This window comes from Xyrauchen texanus, chromosome 23, assembly GCF_025860055.1.
Source record: "Xyrauchen texanus isolate HMW12.3.18 chromosome 23, RBS_HiC_50CHRs, whole genome shotgun sequence".
NCBI lineage: Eukaryota > Metazoa > Chordata > Actinopteri > Cypriniformes > Catostomidae > Xyrauchen > Xyrauchen texanus.
In genome coordinates this window covers 40,082,832-40,102,041 of record NC_068298.1, presented here as the reverse complement: position 1 = coordinate 40,102,041, position 19,210 = coordinate 40,082,832, and the positions used below count along the sequence as shown (strand labels likewise).

General features: G+C 37.8%; 1 protein-coding gene across 1 annotated transcript; it reads right to left on the bottom strand.

Annotated features, from left to right (window-relative positions):
* Positions 1-7,875: 7,875 nt before the first annotated feature.
* LOC127663092 (glutathione S-transferase P-like) lies at positions 7,876-12,817 on the bottom strand. Its single transcript, XM_052154521.1, has 7 exons — positions 12,686-12,817; positions 12,061-12,096; positions 11,081-11,187; positions 9,714-9,801; positions 8,803-8,906; positions 8,451-8,552; positions 7,876-8,244 (listed from the first exon to the last, which is right to left on the bottom strand). Coding segments are annotated over exons 1-7 (627 nt in total). The 5' UTR covers positions 12,687-12,817; the 3' UTR covers positions 7,876-8,055.
* Positions 12,818-19,210: the final 6,393 nt, after the last annotated feature.

The following is a 19,210-nucleotide window of genomic DNA, read 5'->3' as shown; positions in this document are numbered from 1 at the left end:
ATTATATAGGTGTTTAGGTCAATGGAATCAAAAGTGATCTGAGACATAGAGTTTCTCTTGTGTCAATGCACTGTACCTATTTGTATGACTATTTGGTCATCCATGCAGAATAATGAGGGAGGTAGGATCTAGGTGAGTTTAATTTCTTTATGATTTTTAAAAAAGATATTTATTTTTTTGTCATGTTTGTTTTCTAATTGTGCATGTTAAATGCTCTTTTTTCCTTTTGTTGTGTTTCTATGTCTTGCCTGCTCAAATAATATAAAGAAATTGCATTATTATTTGGGCTGACATGGGATTTGTGTGTGCACTTACTGTATGCTAAAACATTTTAAAAACAACCAAGAAGAAAAACTTTTTAAGTAAATAGAATATGTTATGAGACAAACAGTGTTGCTTGTGTCAGTACACAGTGTGTATATCTATATCTATATATGATATTCTTGTATGTTTATGTTGTTTATGTTATTAATTTATGTAGATTTCTCTTATTCATTTGTTAAAAAAATGTGCTTAAAATCTGAAAGGTGCAGTAGAAATAAAAATAGTCTATATTATTTATTTCCACCAAGAGCCAATTACAGAACTTTCTACCAGTAGGCTAGTGATTTAACGTCCAAATAGCAGACAAAAGAGACCTAGAATCGACTTGTTGTGTAGAAACACTATTTCCATAAGGATCAAAAGGACGTAGGGCAATGACGTTTGAAATCCTTTGAATTAAATTTCAGAGTCTGTGCTGCCATCTACTGGAAAATGTATAACTTATCATCCAAACTGATCTTTCGGATGGCTTGGGGAAGACGAAATTCTCACATTTTACTGCCATCTAGTGGAAGCACAGCGGTACTGTGCGCGTGCACGCTGAGGGGGTAGACTTTAGCCGGGCAGTCGGAATTAGGCACAACACCTGTTCCTCTCTGCCTACTTACCGCTTTCCCTGTGACGAGAAAGAAAAGAGAAAATGGCTGCAGTTGATAAGGTAAGTTACAAATCTTAAACGAATGAAGAAACTTTGGCGCCAGTGGGTGCTATCCCTTAATCCCATGTAGTCTATGGGTTTGTATATGTTGTTTGTTGCTATAAACCCAAATCTTGCATGATGTTTCGTTTGTCAGGCCTTGTTCTGCCGCCTAGTTAAGATGAAGCTAAGGAAGGCTAACTAGCTAACGTTAGCTTGGCAACAGACAAGTCGAAGCATGAAGATGTGTGTACATAGCAAGAAAAAACATTAGACCAGTTATAGTATGATAATCTGCTAATGTTTCTCATTTGTCTGAGATATAAGATCAGACTCATGTCTATTAATGTACTACAACCTGAAACAAACAAACCCCCTTTTAGTGAATTACAGTATTATTATGTAATACAGTTATTAGGTATTATCAAAATTTCACCTGTAGTAAGTCAGTCAGGTCACTAGGAAAGTACTACAAACTTTGGAACATGAAAAAGTACGTTAGGTGAATTACAGTAATTGTTTCATAAACAAATTTGATTGTTGTATGTACAGCAAGCGAACTGCGAGTTATTGTCAGAATTTCACCTGAAATAAGACTTTCTGGTCAATAGCAACATGGTACAACCTTTGAATAATAAAAAATCCCTTTGGTGAATGAATGTAATTTGATTCTAAAAAGAATAAAAAGTAATATTTAAAAAATTATTTTTTTACAGACATGAAAACTTCATCCCAAACTAGGTTAGTTGCATGTAATTATGCATCATTTACTGTTATTACTATGGTAAGTACATGCAACAAATGTAACAGACACTGTAAAATAAAGTGTTACCTTTATAAGTTCTCTGTGTGTAGCATGAAGGGCCTACAAACTATAATAATACATATGTAATATTTGTGATATAATATAGATGTGATATAATAATAAATATGTATAATAAATAAATTACCTGGCTTGTGTGGAATGTCACATTTTCATTTATTTGCAAGTTTTACAGTAGTTACAACTGTGAGAGAATGTATGGTAGGAAACAATCTTTATAAAACATTTCCAGAGTGTCAATGTTCACAGCCCATGTAGGGTCTTTGAGCACTGGTAGAAGGACAAGGTCAAGAGGAGTCCACACAAGCAGGTGACAGCTGTTAGCTCCGGTCAGGTGCAGGTTTCTCTGGATCTGATGCCAGTAGTTGTGAGTTTGTTTTAGCGTCAGGGAACCAACCACTTCATCGAACTCCATGAAAAAGTACCTACTCTCCGCTGCCTGCAGGATAGTCTTGGTTCTGGCTGACCACGGACACTTGACTTCAATCATGCAGTTTCCAAACACCGTCCCATCCAGAGATCCACCAAGCAGGCCGCTATCAGACAGGAACAGTCCCCTCTCTTGTATAGCAACACCAGTGCGCTCAGTGTATTCCTGCTTTGCCCTTGGCTCATGCAGAATTCCTTTTCATGCGATATGCAAACCTGTTAAAAGAAACCAACCATGAGAAAGATCAATTTTGCTCAACAATTGGCATTACAGTTTCATGTAAAAACAATCTGACATTCTGCAGAGCACTTTCTAAATTCTGAGCAAATTTACAGCCTTTAGCAGACACTTTTATCCATATCAGCTTACAATAAGTACATTTATCGAAAGCAATTAACATTCTCTTAGTACTGAGGTGTAGGGTGTATTTATTAATAAGCTTTCTTACCATAATGCATTCTTAGCCTGGCCAACTGTTGCTTCCTCAATCTGCTGCTTCTCCTGATCATTAACAGCAAGCATTGACAGCACATATAGAGCCTTGTCCTCAGCTTGGACCAAACCTGGGCTGGTCACCAGCCCATCAAACATCTTGATTGGGAGAGTCTAGATTTAAAGTTAGGCAAAAGTTGTGAAGTCAGTGAGGTGTCCACATACTTGTACATACACATGCCACATACATACACATAGTGTATACAAAATACATTTGAAATGAAAGCAATGGTTTACATACATACATATGTGTAGTTTACCAAATTTTTCATGAGCCTAAATTATGTAATGTTACTTTTTAACTATATTACACAGTTTGAAACCCGTGGTTCAAATTTCGAGAAATTTTTAAACATATAAAATTGTACAAAATTATTGTGTTGGATGACAAAACCCTAGCCAAATTGTCATCGATTTAATGTAGTGTAGTTGTGATGTTTCTGCTAATTTTAAGGGAACATGAAAGTACAAAAGTAAAAAATCTTACCTGAGGCGTATCTGGACTCAAAATCCACTCCATCCCTGTAAAACGCCCAAGTTGCAACAGGGATGCCTGAACCAATTCTTTGTCCTCCTGGGTGACAGGTCTTTTGATGTCAGCTGAAATAATGGTATAAAACTGGTTATGATGAAATTAATCAAATGAGTAATGATATTTATCTCAATATAATAGCCTTTTATTATGATCATAATTTATTTATAGCACACAATCTAAGCTTTTAAAAAAAATCACAGTGTACATCTCAGCCTCACTGTCTTGCAATTGCTCAATTTCAATATGGTGATAAAGCTTATGATCATGATTTTATAGCTGCACTACAACACTAACTCAGTATGTTAGAAGAGTTTCATAAATACGATTAATAGTATTAGCAATAGCTTTAAAACACATTACGTAGTTAAGAAAATAATTAAAACCCCGCAACATCAACAAACTTATTACAAACCTCGTGTTGTGGATGGTGTCATCTCAGACACTCTCTTGGCTGCAATTTCGTCCCCCTTCGGAGTGTTGGCCTTCTTCCACACACACATTCCACGTCGGTGCGGGACACATTTTTTAAATCCTTTTTGACCGCCAAGGGTGCATCACTAAAGTAGGACGTGACCGTAAATAAATGAACAGGTTCCGCCATTGTTATTAGATCTGGACGAGCGGAGCGCTTGGACCCGGAAGAGGCTAAACGTCACGCGTGACGTCAGACTTAACTACCGGAAAGGTAAAAGAGCCAACCACCTTTTAGATAGACATCAGCTGTGTCCGAAACCGCCCCCAATCCACTAAATAATGCACTATTTCGGGTGTCAGCCATTTTGTAGTGGTGTCCGAATTCATTCCCTACATTTGTTCACTCTTTCTTACCCACAATGCAATCTGATTTCGAGGGTACGCACGATGTACACTCTCCCGACCCCTATTTCCCATAATCCAACGCGGAGACGCGGCAGAGTGCAAAATAAAATTGCAAATGGCGGACGTAAACACCGGAGGCGGCAACTTTTACAAATGTAAGTAACTATTTTATTAATACAAATAAATCTGTAGCAAGATATAACTAGGTAAAATTATACATATTGATGGATTAATTTATAATTGGCCACTAACTCCGCTTAAATGCAATTTTTGACTCGAAACTAGCAAGTGTAATTTTTACTGTCGAGATTTCACATAGCAAATGATAATTTGTTGGATTCTTCACATATATTATTTATAACATGTAACTACTGTATTCGCATATGCCTTAGAAAATAATGTACCGAAGATTTCTATTGTTTTAGGCATGGATGAATACGTAAAGCGTCTCATAATGAGCAGGATGGCCAATGGGCATCTCTTCTCTGGGCGCAGGAACGCAGCCCTGTTTGGATGGGAGTGAGTTTGTAGATTTCTTTTCCTCAGAAATTAGTAGAGTTCAGTTTCATTTTATATGAGTAAATAGTAATATTTAAGTTATTACGTTACATGTACTACAGAACTGTTCTGAAAGAGATGGGGTTGCTTGGTGTGGTAACCCCTGCCACAAAGTGGGAAAAATTTAACCTACAAGGTAAATTCATCTTAATAATATATGCAGTTCTGCTTGTAAATTTACATAATTTGCTTCATCTGCAAGATGTTTTTTAATGATGCATAAAAGTAGCTTTTTTTAGTAATGCATTAATGTATCTATTTGATATTACAGATATGTACATACATTTCACAAATTCAGATAATATCTAAATTTACAAATTCTCCTTTTAGAACGTTTACAAGCCCTTGGTTATTTATATCATATGTCCTCCTTCACTCCGCCACTCAGGACAATTGAAGAGCTCATACTCGACTATTAATTATCCAGAATGCTAGATGGTGTCAGGAAGTGTAATCAAACTTGAAATCTTGGAGCATGAAATCTAGGGCTAGAAGACTATGTCAAGGTTTATATTGAAAAAGGAGTACAACGATTTTTTTTGACTGTTCTAATCAAAAAACTATTAGTCTTACTCATAACCTTTTTGGTGCTTTTATGCCTTGCGTTGTATGGAGATAAACCGATCATGTCTCTAAAATATTTGTATGAATTTCTTCCACAGAGCACAAGTTTGAGACCACTTAAGGGTGAGTAAATGAAGAGTAAATTATAATTATTGGATGAGCTATTCCTTTAAAACCATACTGAATGACTTTATGAAAATGTTATGTATAAGTAATCTCTGTAAGATTTATCATTCTCTTCTAAATCATTTGTAGGAGCTAAGGAAGCCACCCACCCACCTCATGGACTGCACCAGATTTGCCAGTTCTTGCTCCAAGGCACTTGCAAGTTCCCGGACATTTCTGGGGGGAATGGCCCTAACCCTCACCCTCCGTTCCAACAGGACCCAGACGTGCACAATAGGATTGAGATCCAGGCTCTTCGCTGGCCTTGGCAGAACACTGACATTCCTGTCTTGCAGGAAATAATGCACAGATCGAGCAGTATGGCTGGTGGCATTGTCATGCTGGAGAGTCATGTCAGGATGAGCCTGCAGGAAGGGTACCACATGAGGGATGAGGATGTCTTCCCTGTAATGCACAGCATTGAGATTGACTGCAATGATAGCAAGCTCAGTCCGATGATGCTGTGACACACCGCCCCAGACCATGACGGACCCTCCACCTCCAAATCGATCCAGAGTACAGGCCTCGGTGTAACACTCATTCCTTCGACGATGGACAGTGGAATTTATCTCTGCACATCTGCAGTCCTCTTGCCTTCATGTAGCATGCCTAAGACATGTTCATGCAGATGAACAGGGACACTGGGCATCTTTCTTTTGGTGTTTTTCAGAGTCAGTAGAAAGATCTCTTTAGTGTCCTAAGTTTTTATAACTGTGACCTTGCCATTTGTAAGCTGTTAGTGTCTTAATGACCATTCCACAGGTGCATTTTCATTATTTGTTTATGGTTCATTGAACAAGCATGGAAAACCCTTTACAATAAAGATCTGTAAAGTTATTTGTATTTTTTCAAAATTCTTTAAAAATACAGTGTCCTGAAAAGGGGATGTTTCTATTTTTGCGGAATTAAAATAAATATATATATATATATATATATTATACACACACACTCACACTATAGTGTGTTAAATGTGTAATCCATTCTTCTGGACATAAATTTTTTATTTATTTATATAAACATAAGATACACAAATTATCTACTGACATCAGTGTATTAACTTCAACTCTGAACACTATATTTTATTAGCTTATCTTATGTAGGCAAAATACAGTCAACTTTAAACTAAGTTTTTAAATATGTGATTTAAGAAAATAAGTTTTTAAGAGTTCAATGGATCTATTCTTCATTTATTTAGTTTACAGCTAAATTTATTTTGTCTTAATAATTATTACCAATGGGTGGCGTCGACGAGCCAACAACGCATGCCTCAAAGTTGTGTAAAATAAAATTTTCTTCACTAGAAAATGTAATTCACCAGAAACAAAGAGTTGCATCAAGTTTGCCTCTGGACTCGGATGGAGGACACCGATAAGAAGAACCCAGCGAAAAGGTGTGCTTGTGCACTTAGGTTGGTTTTTGTTGGTAGTTTACTTTTCTACAATTTGTTTTAATAAGATATATGGGGCGTGCAATAGCGTTTTCATTATTTTTATCTTTAACAGATAGTTATCTTTTTTTAATGAACAAGTGAAAAGATTAACTGTATTATGATCATTTAATTTTTTGTATTTTTATTAATGCAAAAATAAAATATTTAATTGCCCATTATAAAATTATATAAACTATATAAAGATTACAGAGATTATCAAATTCTTTTTTTTTTTTGAGATTATCAAATTCAATAAGCCACACAGGTGAAATGTTCATGACAAATGTCTGCGACAGCTCCCGAGTGTTCTCTGACGCATAGAATTTACGTCAGCGTCTGAAATCGCTCACTCGTTTAGTTCACTCAATGCTGAAATATAGTGCACTCACAGCCATTCACTATATAGGAAATAGTGAATGAGTGGGCGATTTCAGACACAGCTATCGTCTGTCAATTAACTTCAGAACGGGCATGCGCATTAGAAACGAAAGCTGGTAAAATGTTTTTTTAGCTTGATCTGAGATCATGCACAATTTATGATACAGGTATTGTCAAATTCTACTGACGATTTTAAACATGTTCTTTGAGAGTAATCTTGACCAACCGTTTTGGAAATTTAGGTATTTTCCCCATTCAAGTAGCTAGACGCTGCCCTAGTTTACTACAGCTGCCCAGGGCATTCAAAGATGGCCTTGGTTACAATTTAAAAGTTTGGTAAATCAAAAATATATTTTTAAAAACCGTTAAAGGGACATTGTAAAAGAAATAACAGAGCTCAATGAGTATTTAGAAAAATAAACTACTAGTATTAATCCATGCATTAGAGTAATTAATGGTACCCATTTCTTAAATCTATTTAGCAGCATTTATACTCCATTCAATAGGGCTCATGACAGTGGCATAAAATTAATGCTTGTTTGTTGTAATAATGTAGAGAACAGAATAAGTAGCATAGACTATCAATTATGCATTTTACATAATAAAAAAAGCTAAAAACATGCAATTAAAACAAATAAGATATTTAAAATCCTTTTAATTCTACATTATCAAAACAGCAAACAAACATTGTCCAATCAGAATAAAACTAATCCACATTGAATCAGATTTCATCATTAGGGCTTTATTTATAATTGACACATACTGTAGACTTCAAAAACATACAAAATATAGTTATACAAAGATAATGGATATTTTGCCAATCACAGAGCACCAGTTAATCTTAAGAGTTCTACTATGGTTTGAGAATGTATATTTAAGTGTTAATTAATGGGCTACACAATCACTGTTTGCCATTGCCATTGATGGGAAGTTTCTTGAAGTCATCAGACTCAAGGAGGGCCTTGATTTTGGGACGAGCGGACATCGCATCCACAAAGCCCTTGAGAGAAGAGAATGAGTCCAGACAGGTGGGGGAGAGGACTTTATGATTCAGCATCAAGTCAAACAGGTTGTAGTCAGCAAACGAGACCTTTGAGATAAAACACATTAATAAAAAAAGGCAGAATTCATTGACACTGCACACACGACTACATTCACAACAGCAAATCCTACTATAGTATCACATACTGTATACTGCAGTGAGTAAGAGTATTGTAATGTTACAATTTTTTGTATGCCTTGTTTGAAGGGCAAAATCAGTGGTTTTGCTTATGTTATTTCTAAAGTAATTCTCACCTTATCGCCAACCAGGAATCCAGACTTGTTTTTGGTCAAAACGGCATCAAACTTGCCAAGATGGTTGGGCAGATCTTTGATGTATGCTTCTTTACCAGTCTCCTACAAATGACAAAAACAAGTTAAAAATGTCCCGACAACAGCAACACATTTTCATTCAGTTCAATATGAACTGAAGTGTTATTCTGTAATACTAAATAACAGCACCAGAGATCAGCAGGGAACCTCTTGTGAATTAGACTGGTCTCAACGGACCATGATATCTTCAGCAAACGAAATACAGCAAAACTAGTCTCGGTTCTAAAATGTGCTGTAGACATGATGCGTGTGAAACAATCACAACACTACTCACATATTCCTGGTAGATCAGCTTGATATATTTCAGGCGAAGATCTTCAACACCATCATTCATCATGTCAATAAGAGAAGCCTCAGAGTCATTTTTCCCATATGCGCCTGAATATGTTGAGAATATGGACAGCTTTTATTAATGACAATGTGTTAGTGTAGTCCAAGTCTATGCAGATAAACCCCGTACACACACGCAGCAACTTCCAGTGACAAAGCAACCACATCTTATACATTTTCAATGAGCTGGCGACTTCAGGGGAGGAGAGCGATAGCGGCCTCCGGCGACTAGATGTGGGCATGGCGAACGACACAAAGGCTGAGAAAAGTTACTTTGTCATCGACAACCAAAAGGAGGGAAGACGGTGTTCGGTGGTGCTCACGTCAACCATCTCCTACAAGATAATAGGAGTCGAGTGCAGGAGAGACAGATTTTACCATTCTATAGGATTAGTCTGGAACCACAGGCATGGATATAACATTATGCATGGAAAAGAAACTGTCAGCAGTCCTAGGGAGTTTGATTCATGCACTGATAGATCGTTCGTCTTGTTCATGATGCATCGAGCACTGCTGTGGTTTATAAAATCTTGTGCATTTTTAGGCACAAAAGAACTGATTTCGTATCAAAATAGAATGATATCTTTGGTTTACCAGCAATATGCCTCATCTGTCATCACATGATCTAAAGAAATGGCCAGATGTGCACTCCAACAATAACATTAGAGCGACAGAAGTAGAAAAGCCCACAAGCGATCAAGTTGCTGCATGAGTTAACAGGGTTTCAGACACTCAAAATCAACAAGCCAATATATTCCCCCCCCCCCCCCAACATGAAAACTAGTGATAATCATTTCCAGTTAGTGTAAACATATCCCTGATTTTACTCAAATTCAGAAAAGTGGTGATTTTTACCATGTTTGCGACCCAAATGTCTTAACATAGTATTGGACTGATACAGGACCAGGTCACCATCCTCAAATTTAGGCAACTGTCCAAAGACCTTAAATAATAAACAAATAAGTTATTAATATGCAGACAGTTGATAGATGCAACATCAAACATGATTTTTTTTTTAAACACACATTAAAATGGCACATAGATGATACCCTCGTAACCTGACGGACATATCTGAATTTGGAATTCTGAAAAAGGCCTGCACAATTAATCGGGGGGAAAAAAAAAAGTATATAACTAAAACTGTGATATGACTTTGCTCGATTATTAAACCGCAACAGGCTGCGATTTAAATATATATATATTTTTTAGTCTGCACGTGGTACTCACTTCAAAGAGTTATGCGTAGCTCGGTTCTGTCTGTATAGTGTTATTCATTACACATTCCAAGAGCACATATGAGGCTAATGACAGTGTTTTAAGCGGTTACAGTGCAGATCTGTGCTCCACAACACCACCTCGTGCTCAGAGTAACAAATGTGCCGAGACTCGGGACCACAGACAAAAGGTGGGGCAGATCATGAAACTTGTTCTACATCAGTCACTTAGTTAAACTCAAAAGACAGCTATATTACACACCAACATGAATTATGACTTCCACAGTTCATCAGTACCAAGAAATGAAAATTAATATTTAAAAAAAAAAAAAAAAAAGTAAGTTTAGTAAACCAGTTTGCACACTGCTGTATAAAACATCTTTCCCATTGCAAATTGAGAACAAAGTAAATATGGGAAACAAAATTGAATTCGGTGTACACACTGAGCAAAGACTTTTTGACATACAATTTTTCACACAATAAATGTTTTATAGCCTGCCCTGGTCTTTTGATTTCCAAACCATTTTTGTCTGGCTTGTCAGGTTGAAGTGGTTTGATAGCCAATTTGCCCAAGAAACGACATGTTAAACACACGTTCATCGAAAGCACTCACTATGTTCGCAATTGGTCACTGCTGGCACGCACCAACATTAAAGTTGCCTTTGCTTTGGATCTATGTTTATGGGCAGATTCATTTCAGCCCCCAATCAATGAGGGCTCGTTGCAGAACCATATTTGACCACAGATTTCCATTGAGACAGAGCTGCTGTGGAGTTCAGGAGGGCAGTGGATTCTCTGCCTCACGTGCGTGCGTGCGTGCGTGTGCGTGCGTGTAAAATATATATATATATATATATATAAAAACAAACTGAGGTTTCAGCTAAATTATGACTTAAAATGAATCTAAGGATGCCTTTAAAAACATGTGCCAGCATTTTGGATACATTTATGGGTAAACAAATTATAATATTTGACTAGGCTATCCTTGAAATACTCAAGGCAACTCACACAGCTGTTCTTCAGGTCACCCTTCTGCCAATCGTCAAAGGCCACCAGGTTCTCCTTCAACTGTTGCCCAAGGTCAGCCAGCATAATCTTCAGAGCACCACATCTGCCTAAAAGACACACATGATAGTGTCAGGGTGATGGTTACTACAGCATTCTAAAATCCTCATAAGTGCATTGATCACAGTGAGATATAACACATACAGCGATACTCAAGTTGGCAAAAAACATTGCAGACGAAGATGATGGTGACAAAGGAAATTGTGTAACGACTATGAAATTATTCAATGAATTGTGGAGCAGTGGTGCAACTTCCCAATTTTATGATACAATGCGTGTCAGCTGAGGTTTATGGCCAACCCTCCACAATCTGGGCCAAATGCCTTAGACAAATGGCACACTTTGATTGGACGATCAAGAGCTAACTGGTTTGAGACCATGCAAGCAAAGCTGGCAGATATCAGCAGCAAAAACATTTGGCAGTTTAGTCTCTGAACAAAGGGTGTATTGAATGGACTGTGGTCATACAGTAATCAAGTAACCCATTTGTAAACTAGAACTAGTAATTCAAGTTAAATCATTTTGGAAATAATAAAATGATTGGTCAATAAATAGTCATAAATCATGGGTAAACAACAAATAAATCATTTTGGAAATATAATGAACCATTTACTAATTTGAGTAAAAATTCTCAGAATTGTTATTTGACAGAAATAAATGCAAAGAATTCATAAATAGGTTATTTTTGGAATGTCAAACACAATGTTCCAAGATGTTATTTCCAGAATAATTAGAATGCAACTTTACAACTAGAAGATTTAAATTTGACAAAGATACATTCAACTTGAGCTTATTTTGTTTGCAGCCCCCTTGCATGTTTAACTTCTCCACTAAACCATGTGACAGGATGAATAACATTTTTCAGGCTTTCAAGTCATGCATTGATCATGTGACAAGAATAAAGAAAATACTTTTGTACAAACCTTTAACGGCGAAGTATGTGAGAGTATATGGAGCCACTGCAAAAAAATAAAAAGTAGCAGTGGGTATTACACAACACATGGAGTATGAAAGCAAAAAATACAAGAAAGTAATCAGGGACTACTCGTAAATGTTGGTAAAGGATTTTGCATACACTTAACCAGATTGCATATCAAAGTGCTCGACTTGTACAATGTCCCTTTCTGATTGCGCGAGCATGTTGTGCATAACACTTGCATAACAACTTCATTGTTGCATTCACGAAGTTTAACTTCGAACGAATCACGTATTTTAAACAAGTCGATGCAAACAAGTTGCAAAACGCCAAATAGCATGCGTTGCAACATTAAACAATCGTCGGTACAGTTCCGTTTATGTGTGCATTCAATGAAGCTGTATCCTTATGTAACCTTTGATACAGGTGTGCATTACGTAAGATCAGCTAAGCATTTTACATTGACACGGTGAATCAAGTACTCGATAAAACGTAATGCGACGATTTCAATTATGCAATAGTCTGTAGAATATCGAATTGCACAACAAAAACAGATACATGCATTATCGTAATTATGTAAAGGTTAAATAATGCAAAAGTGCATGGGAGGTATGGACAATCTTGCTACTTACTCGTCTAGTGTAGACTGAAGACTAAGGTCTGTAAGAAAGTGCGTAGCTGTTGGTTCGTTTGAAGCAGAGTGAGCGCGCGGCTCCTTTTAAGCTCTGAGATTCTGACGAGTCATGCTCGCGCTCTCTTCGCACGCACAGTGTGCAGTGTGCACTACACACTGTAGCATGCATGCTTGTCCTGCAACCAATTACTTTCAATACAATGAAATCGTTGATTTTAAGTATGATATAATATCGCAGGTCGATGACAGCCAACAGGAAAGGAACATTTTTAACATTTTCCACATTTTTGAATAATAGTAAAGTCATCAAAACTATTAAACAAAAATGGAAGTAGGACCAATGGGAATCAGGTAGGCTAATCATTTCTATTAATGTTGCTAATTATGTTTTGTTTGGCACATTATATAATGTGCACACTAGGATGACTGACCTAACTATACTGGCAACATAATTTTGATATACAAACTTTTAACTGTTTCTCTGTAAACAAATCATTAATTAAAACAAAAAAAAAAAAAAAAACACAATCTGTTAATTTGTATCGTTTGTGTTAAACTGTCCAGGCCCATCAAGATTTTCATCAATTGTCTTCAGCATAAATGCATCCAGATGGTCCTGAGGCATGGTACTTCATAGTCTATTCTTGATGAACTTCATTATTGAAAAGCTAATCTCACAGGCCACTTGAGTGACTGACACAGTGAGGAGAAATTGATATGCCAGACCAAGGACACTGTATGCATCTGTCAACAAGTTGTATCTGTTTAGAATACAAAAACAAGAGATTGCACAGTTTTTTCAGGAAGCACATGTTTTGATCCCTGGTTCCTCATCATGTGGTTCCCCATCTTCATCAGGTTCCTCATCTCTGAGATCATAGCCTTGTAAAAGTGGCATTTTCAGTGTTCTCCCAGAGTTCTCAGGTGTGGCTCTGTCATCAAACTTGATGAAATACTTCATGAAAAAACTTGACCTGCTGAGACTTTCCAAGGCTGTTTTCTGGTGCCCTTCTCCCTTATGTCAGCAAAGTACCTTGGATCCATGTATGCAAAATCTGTGCAGACTCTTTCATTTGATTCAAACCGAGACCTGATGCCTTCTGCCACTCTGTCCAGAATTACATTGTGGACTTTTACCTCATACTCAGAGACAGAGTCTGATGGGCTCTCATCCAATGCCAATTCACCTGCCATAGCTTTCTTCTTTCTCACCCTTTTTTCTGGCAGGCCACCCTGGACCTCAACCTCACAGTCAGTGTAGCTCTGCAGCTTCTCATTTGCCCACACTACAAACTAGTCTACTGCCTTCTGAACACCTTTGAAGTCCCTGGTACACTTCCTTAGGCTTTCTTGGGTCCCCTTAACCAGCCGTTGAACTGTGAGAATGTTTGGAAAAGGGTGACATGTACTCAAATATCCTGAGAAACACCTGGACATTTAGGATGGTCTCATATTTTAGGAGCGACTCTCTGAAGGCTTCAGCTTTGACTCGAGCTGTGGGCTTGAGAGTGGCATCTTCTCCCATGCCTGATAATGTGACAATCAGGTCAACAAATAGCCAACTCAGTGGATTGCCAAATGGACTGAACACCTCCCTGAGGGCATCGTATTTGGCCCACCATTGCGTTTCCCCTATTGGAGATAGTTGCCGATGGTGTGGGTCTTTACTAAATTTCTCCCAGTTGCTCATCCGCTTTTATGATTCCTGTATGAACACTGCAATATCATTCAACACAGAAAAAAGTTTGCACTTTGCATGATGACCTGTGTAGAGTCTGCCAACACCAGATTAAGGATGTGTGCATAACACCAGATGTGCGCCTGATTTGACTTCTATGATAACAGTGAGTAGAAGCCCTGGTAATTGCCCTACAGAATATGTTTGTGGCTCCATCAGTGGCATTGGCAATACATTTAGTCATGTCTATGTTGTCATCTTCCAGAACCTGTGCCAGTAACTTCACAAATGTCTCCCCTGTTGTTTTATCACAATCAATGACAGCAATGAGCCTCTCATGCACAACATCAGTGACATACCTGAGGATTACTGAGCATTGCACCTTGGAAATGAGGTTTGTGTTGTGTCAAGCTGTACCGAAAACATCCCAGCTTCCCTGACTTCCTTTGCAATACTCTCCTTGATCATTTTACTGATGTTTTCAATAACTGCATAGAATGTAGTTTTTGACAGCAAGGTAACAAGGGACCCTCTTCCTCCTCTACCTCTACCCCAAAGTCATGTAGCCTCTGGCTTTTTTTAATGCAGTCACTCATGTGTTCTTGCAGACACACATCATACTTGCAAAGAAGTATTATAAGTTCAAAGAAGTTACCATTATCAGTGCCAGTGGTCTCATTATCAAACTCAAATGCCGCTGAGCCCGATAGCTAAGACACCACTTACCAATTACTTTAATAACGTTGATCAGACGCTCTAGCACTTGACGCCTTTTTTGGACTTGCTCTTGGTTTGCTGACATTTGCTTAGAGCTCAGTAATCTTTCAATATCTGCTTTACTGGCTCCTAAGGAATATGCATTAGCAATTTCTCTGTGTGTGGTATTTCGTTCATGTTCTTCAATTCTCAGATACATGTGAGACCAGGTATTCATGCCATCCTTAACAAACGCACTGGTGTATGAAGATTTAGAAAATGCCAAACATACAGAACAGAACAATGAGTGGGACTCTTTACAGTAGGTCAACCACTTGCGATTTGACCCGTCCTTGCGGTTTGTGAGCGTTGATCGATTTTGGCACATCTTGTTTTGGATGGAAATTTAAAAAAAAGACCAGCTGTTTTAAATTATAATCTGTCTTCTCCTCATCATTGTCTTCTGAGGCCTTGTCTCCCACTCTTATGTCTCCCACAACTGTTTTCTTGGCCTCTGTATCAAACCTCTCCCTTTCTGACTGTGCATCTGAACTTTCCAGATGACCAGTAATTAGTTGTATTCAATCAATAAGATCACATAAGAATACAAAGCATATCTATGCTTCAGTTACTTTTCAACTCTGTTATTCAGTTTCACTGGCTGGTCGTCACATGCACCTGTCTCCATTGAGGTCCCTTCAAAGACTTCATCAAACCTTACCCTGTCTGACACAGGTTCACCTGTTTGTTAAAAATGCATAAAACAGACATCATTTGGACTGTCTGACATGAGCATCAGATATTGTTGTATTCAATAAATTCATGAAGAAGAGTCCAACCTTGACATAGGCAAATACATTTGTGTTGTATTATGCTACATACTTGCAATGAATTATATTTCTTGTAATGCAACAACAAATAACTTGAATGAAGTAGTCCAACCTGAACATATCACAGTCACACAATAACATTCAATAGTGCATCTCTAATATGATCCGTGCTGGTTCCTGCTCCCTCCTCCATCTCCTCCATCCTTTCCCTTTCTTGTTCAGAGCCATGTTCACCTGTTTGTATAGATTGTAGAGTAAGTATTTAACAAGTAATTTTTAATTGCTGCGTTGCTTTGCGATGTCAGCCAGCAAAGCTTTTTTCTTTTTTTGGTGCTCCTTCTCTGCACCGCCGTCTGCGGGTTTTCTCTTTCTATCCATGTTTTGGCAACAAGTGCTAGATACTAACTGCCCATGTGCTTGCTAGATACTTTCAGTTGTGACGGCAACTGTTGCCTGCTATTACAGATTGCACCAGCCTTGTTGCTGCTGCTAAGATGACATATTGAATATCTGCATATAGGCTATGTAATGTCAGGGTTGGGGAAAAAAGACCAGCCCTCACAAGACCGGCCCACTGGGAAAATTCCAGAATTTACCAATGGCCAGTCCTATTTCAGGCAATAAAAGGCCAGTAAGCTTCAAGAGGATTTGTTTGTACTGGTAAGATTTTTCTTCTACAAAATAACCTAAAATGTAACAAATTTAAATGCTTTAGTTGCACTATATTCTTATAAACAAAGATAATGTCAATCAAATTAGTATGTATAGGTGTTTATATTAAATCGTCAAGAAATCATCGCAGAAGACATTGAAGAAATGGTAGACATTAATCTTCAGACACCTGTGAAAACCAAATACTATTTTTCTCCAAACCCTGAAGAAATAAGACTGAACTTCATCCTCAATCTACTTTGACTGTACTAGTAAGTAAACGTATATATAAATGTAAGTTAGAGGCAGTAAAAGTCAGCCTGTCACCCAATGTTTAAAACTATACAGAGAGAGAGAGAGAGGAGAAGAAGAAGAAGAAAATGAAAGAGTGAGAGCAAAAGACAGATTCAATTTTTTTTTTTTAATAGCACATCTTGTTTTATGTCTTGCACTGCTAGTGCTAATCTTAGCATTGATCTCTGAAGAGCTTGTTACCCTCACCTGGGTAACAGCTTTGAGCACAAGAGACCTGTAACTTATAAACATTCAAACTAGAGTTTGACGCTTAAGATTTTGAAGCTGTTTGGCTCATCTTCAAAACTCCAAAAGATTCATATAGGTCTTATTGGTCAAAATGTGATTTATGTGTTTATAAATCAGATACGTTCAGGGTTGCAAAACTTACCTTTGCACTATTTATTTATTTACTTACTTTGTTTATATGGGGCAGTGGTGGCTCAGTGGTTGAGGCTCAGGGTTACTGACCAGAAGGTTGGGGGTTCAAGCCCCAGCACCACCAAGATGCCACTGTTGGGCCCTTGAGCAAGGCCCTTAACTCCAGGTTGCTCCGGGGGGGATTGTCCCTGTAATAAGTGCACTGTAAGTCGCTTTGGATAAAAGCATCTGCCAAATACATAAATGTAAATGTAAATGGCACTGACACGTAGTGGCGTAGATACAGCATCACACAGAAGTTCCTTAGTGATATGATGCCATTGTAGAAATGTGCTATTTGCATTAAGCCATGATTAATTTATCCTGCAAGTGAAACCATCCAATTATGGGGTGAATCGGGATCAAACAATAATATTCTGCTGGTCTTTTGATCTTAACATCTTAACAACATGTGATGTTACACAGTGGTATGTGTATTGATTTCAATTTACAAATCGCTCCTTTTTTTCCATACTGTCCTGACAGTTTCCTTTTTTGGAATTGGGGTTGTAGCTCAATGCTGAAAGGGACTTCAAACATCACAATGTAATACATGTACATTCTTGAAAATCTCTCACTTGTCCAATGCAAAGGAATAGAGGATTGTGGAAGTGAATCGTTTATTCATTCATACCTCTAATTTGGAAAAGAACAGCTTGAGTGAAGTCACTACTGTAAAACAGAATACACATTGGTGCAAATCCGGGGTTTGCAACATACTGTATGTACCGCACAAAGGGGGGTGTCGAATCAACCCTCAAAAACTCTCAGAGAAATGTCCAGCACCTCTTCTGCCATCAGTTAGTCTTTGGGACTGTATTTGCTGTTATTTCACAAGAACTGGTCCTTCTTGTTGAGCTGCCAGAGTGTAAAAAGTGCTGTCATTATAATACACATTTTATGTTTGTTTTAGTAAACATCCATTCTTTGTATTGATTCGATTCCATAAAGGGTGTAAACATACTGTCACAATGTAATTTCTCCAAAGTTTTTAAGCACACTAGACCACAAAATTTCAGACTACAACTGCAACATTGCAAATTACATATTTAATTACATTAATGGATCAAAGATCAAGCCTTAAAGGTTTCTGTATAATGTGTATATCCATCCATCCATCTTCAACCGCTTATCCGAAGTTGGGTCGTGGGGGCAGCAGCTCCAGCAGGGGGCCCCAAACTTCCCTATCCCAAGCCACATTAACCAGCTCTGACTGGGGGACCCCGAGGCATTCCCAGGCCAGTGTGGAGATGTAATCTCTCCACCTAATCCTGGGTCTTCCCCGAGGCCTCCTCCCAGCTGGACGTGCCTGAAACACCTCCCTAGGGAGGCGGCCAGGGGGCATCCTTACCAGATGCCCAAACCACCTCAACTGACTCCTTTCGATGCAAAGGAGCAGCGGCTCTACTCCGAGCTCCTCACGGATGATAGAGCTCCTCACCCTATCTCTAAGGGAGAAGCCCGCCACCCTTCTGAGGAAGCCCATTTCATCCGATTGTACTTGCGACCTAGTTCTTTCGGTCATGATAATGTGTATAATTAGGTATAATGTTTAATATAATAATGACCTATTTATCATATTTGAATTTATCATGTACAGTATGGTTTATTTAATTCAAACATGCAACAAAAGTTATGTAAATTATCATATACATTTTTTTTTTCAAGTAAATTCAAATTATATTTGGGTGCTTAATGACTTAGGTTTTCATAAGCTGAATCATAGCTGTCACAAACTGAACTAGGACACATGCAATTCAAATAAAGACATATTAACTAAACTTAGAGTACATATTCCTACATTCTTTTTTTTTTTATGTTTTAGATCATACGTAATACATGCCTGGTTTTCAGGGACCTTGTGATGATGTGATTATGGGATGATGTTAATGAACCAGTGAATCAGTTTTCTTAACCGGTTCATTGAAATGAGTCAAACTATCCATCACTGTAG

Excerpts from the sequence above, each read along its gene's own strand:
- LOC127663092 (XM_052154521.1), bottom strand. Across the intron at positions 9,802-11,080 it reads GTGACCTGAAGAACAGCTGT|GTCTTTGGACAGTTGCCTAA; the intron begins GTGAGTTGCCTT and ends TTATTATTTAAG. Across the intron at positions 8,245-8,450 it reads GATTCCTGGTTGGCGATAAG|GTCTCGTTTGCTGACTACAA; the intron begins GTGAGAATTACT and ends TTTATCTCAAAG.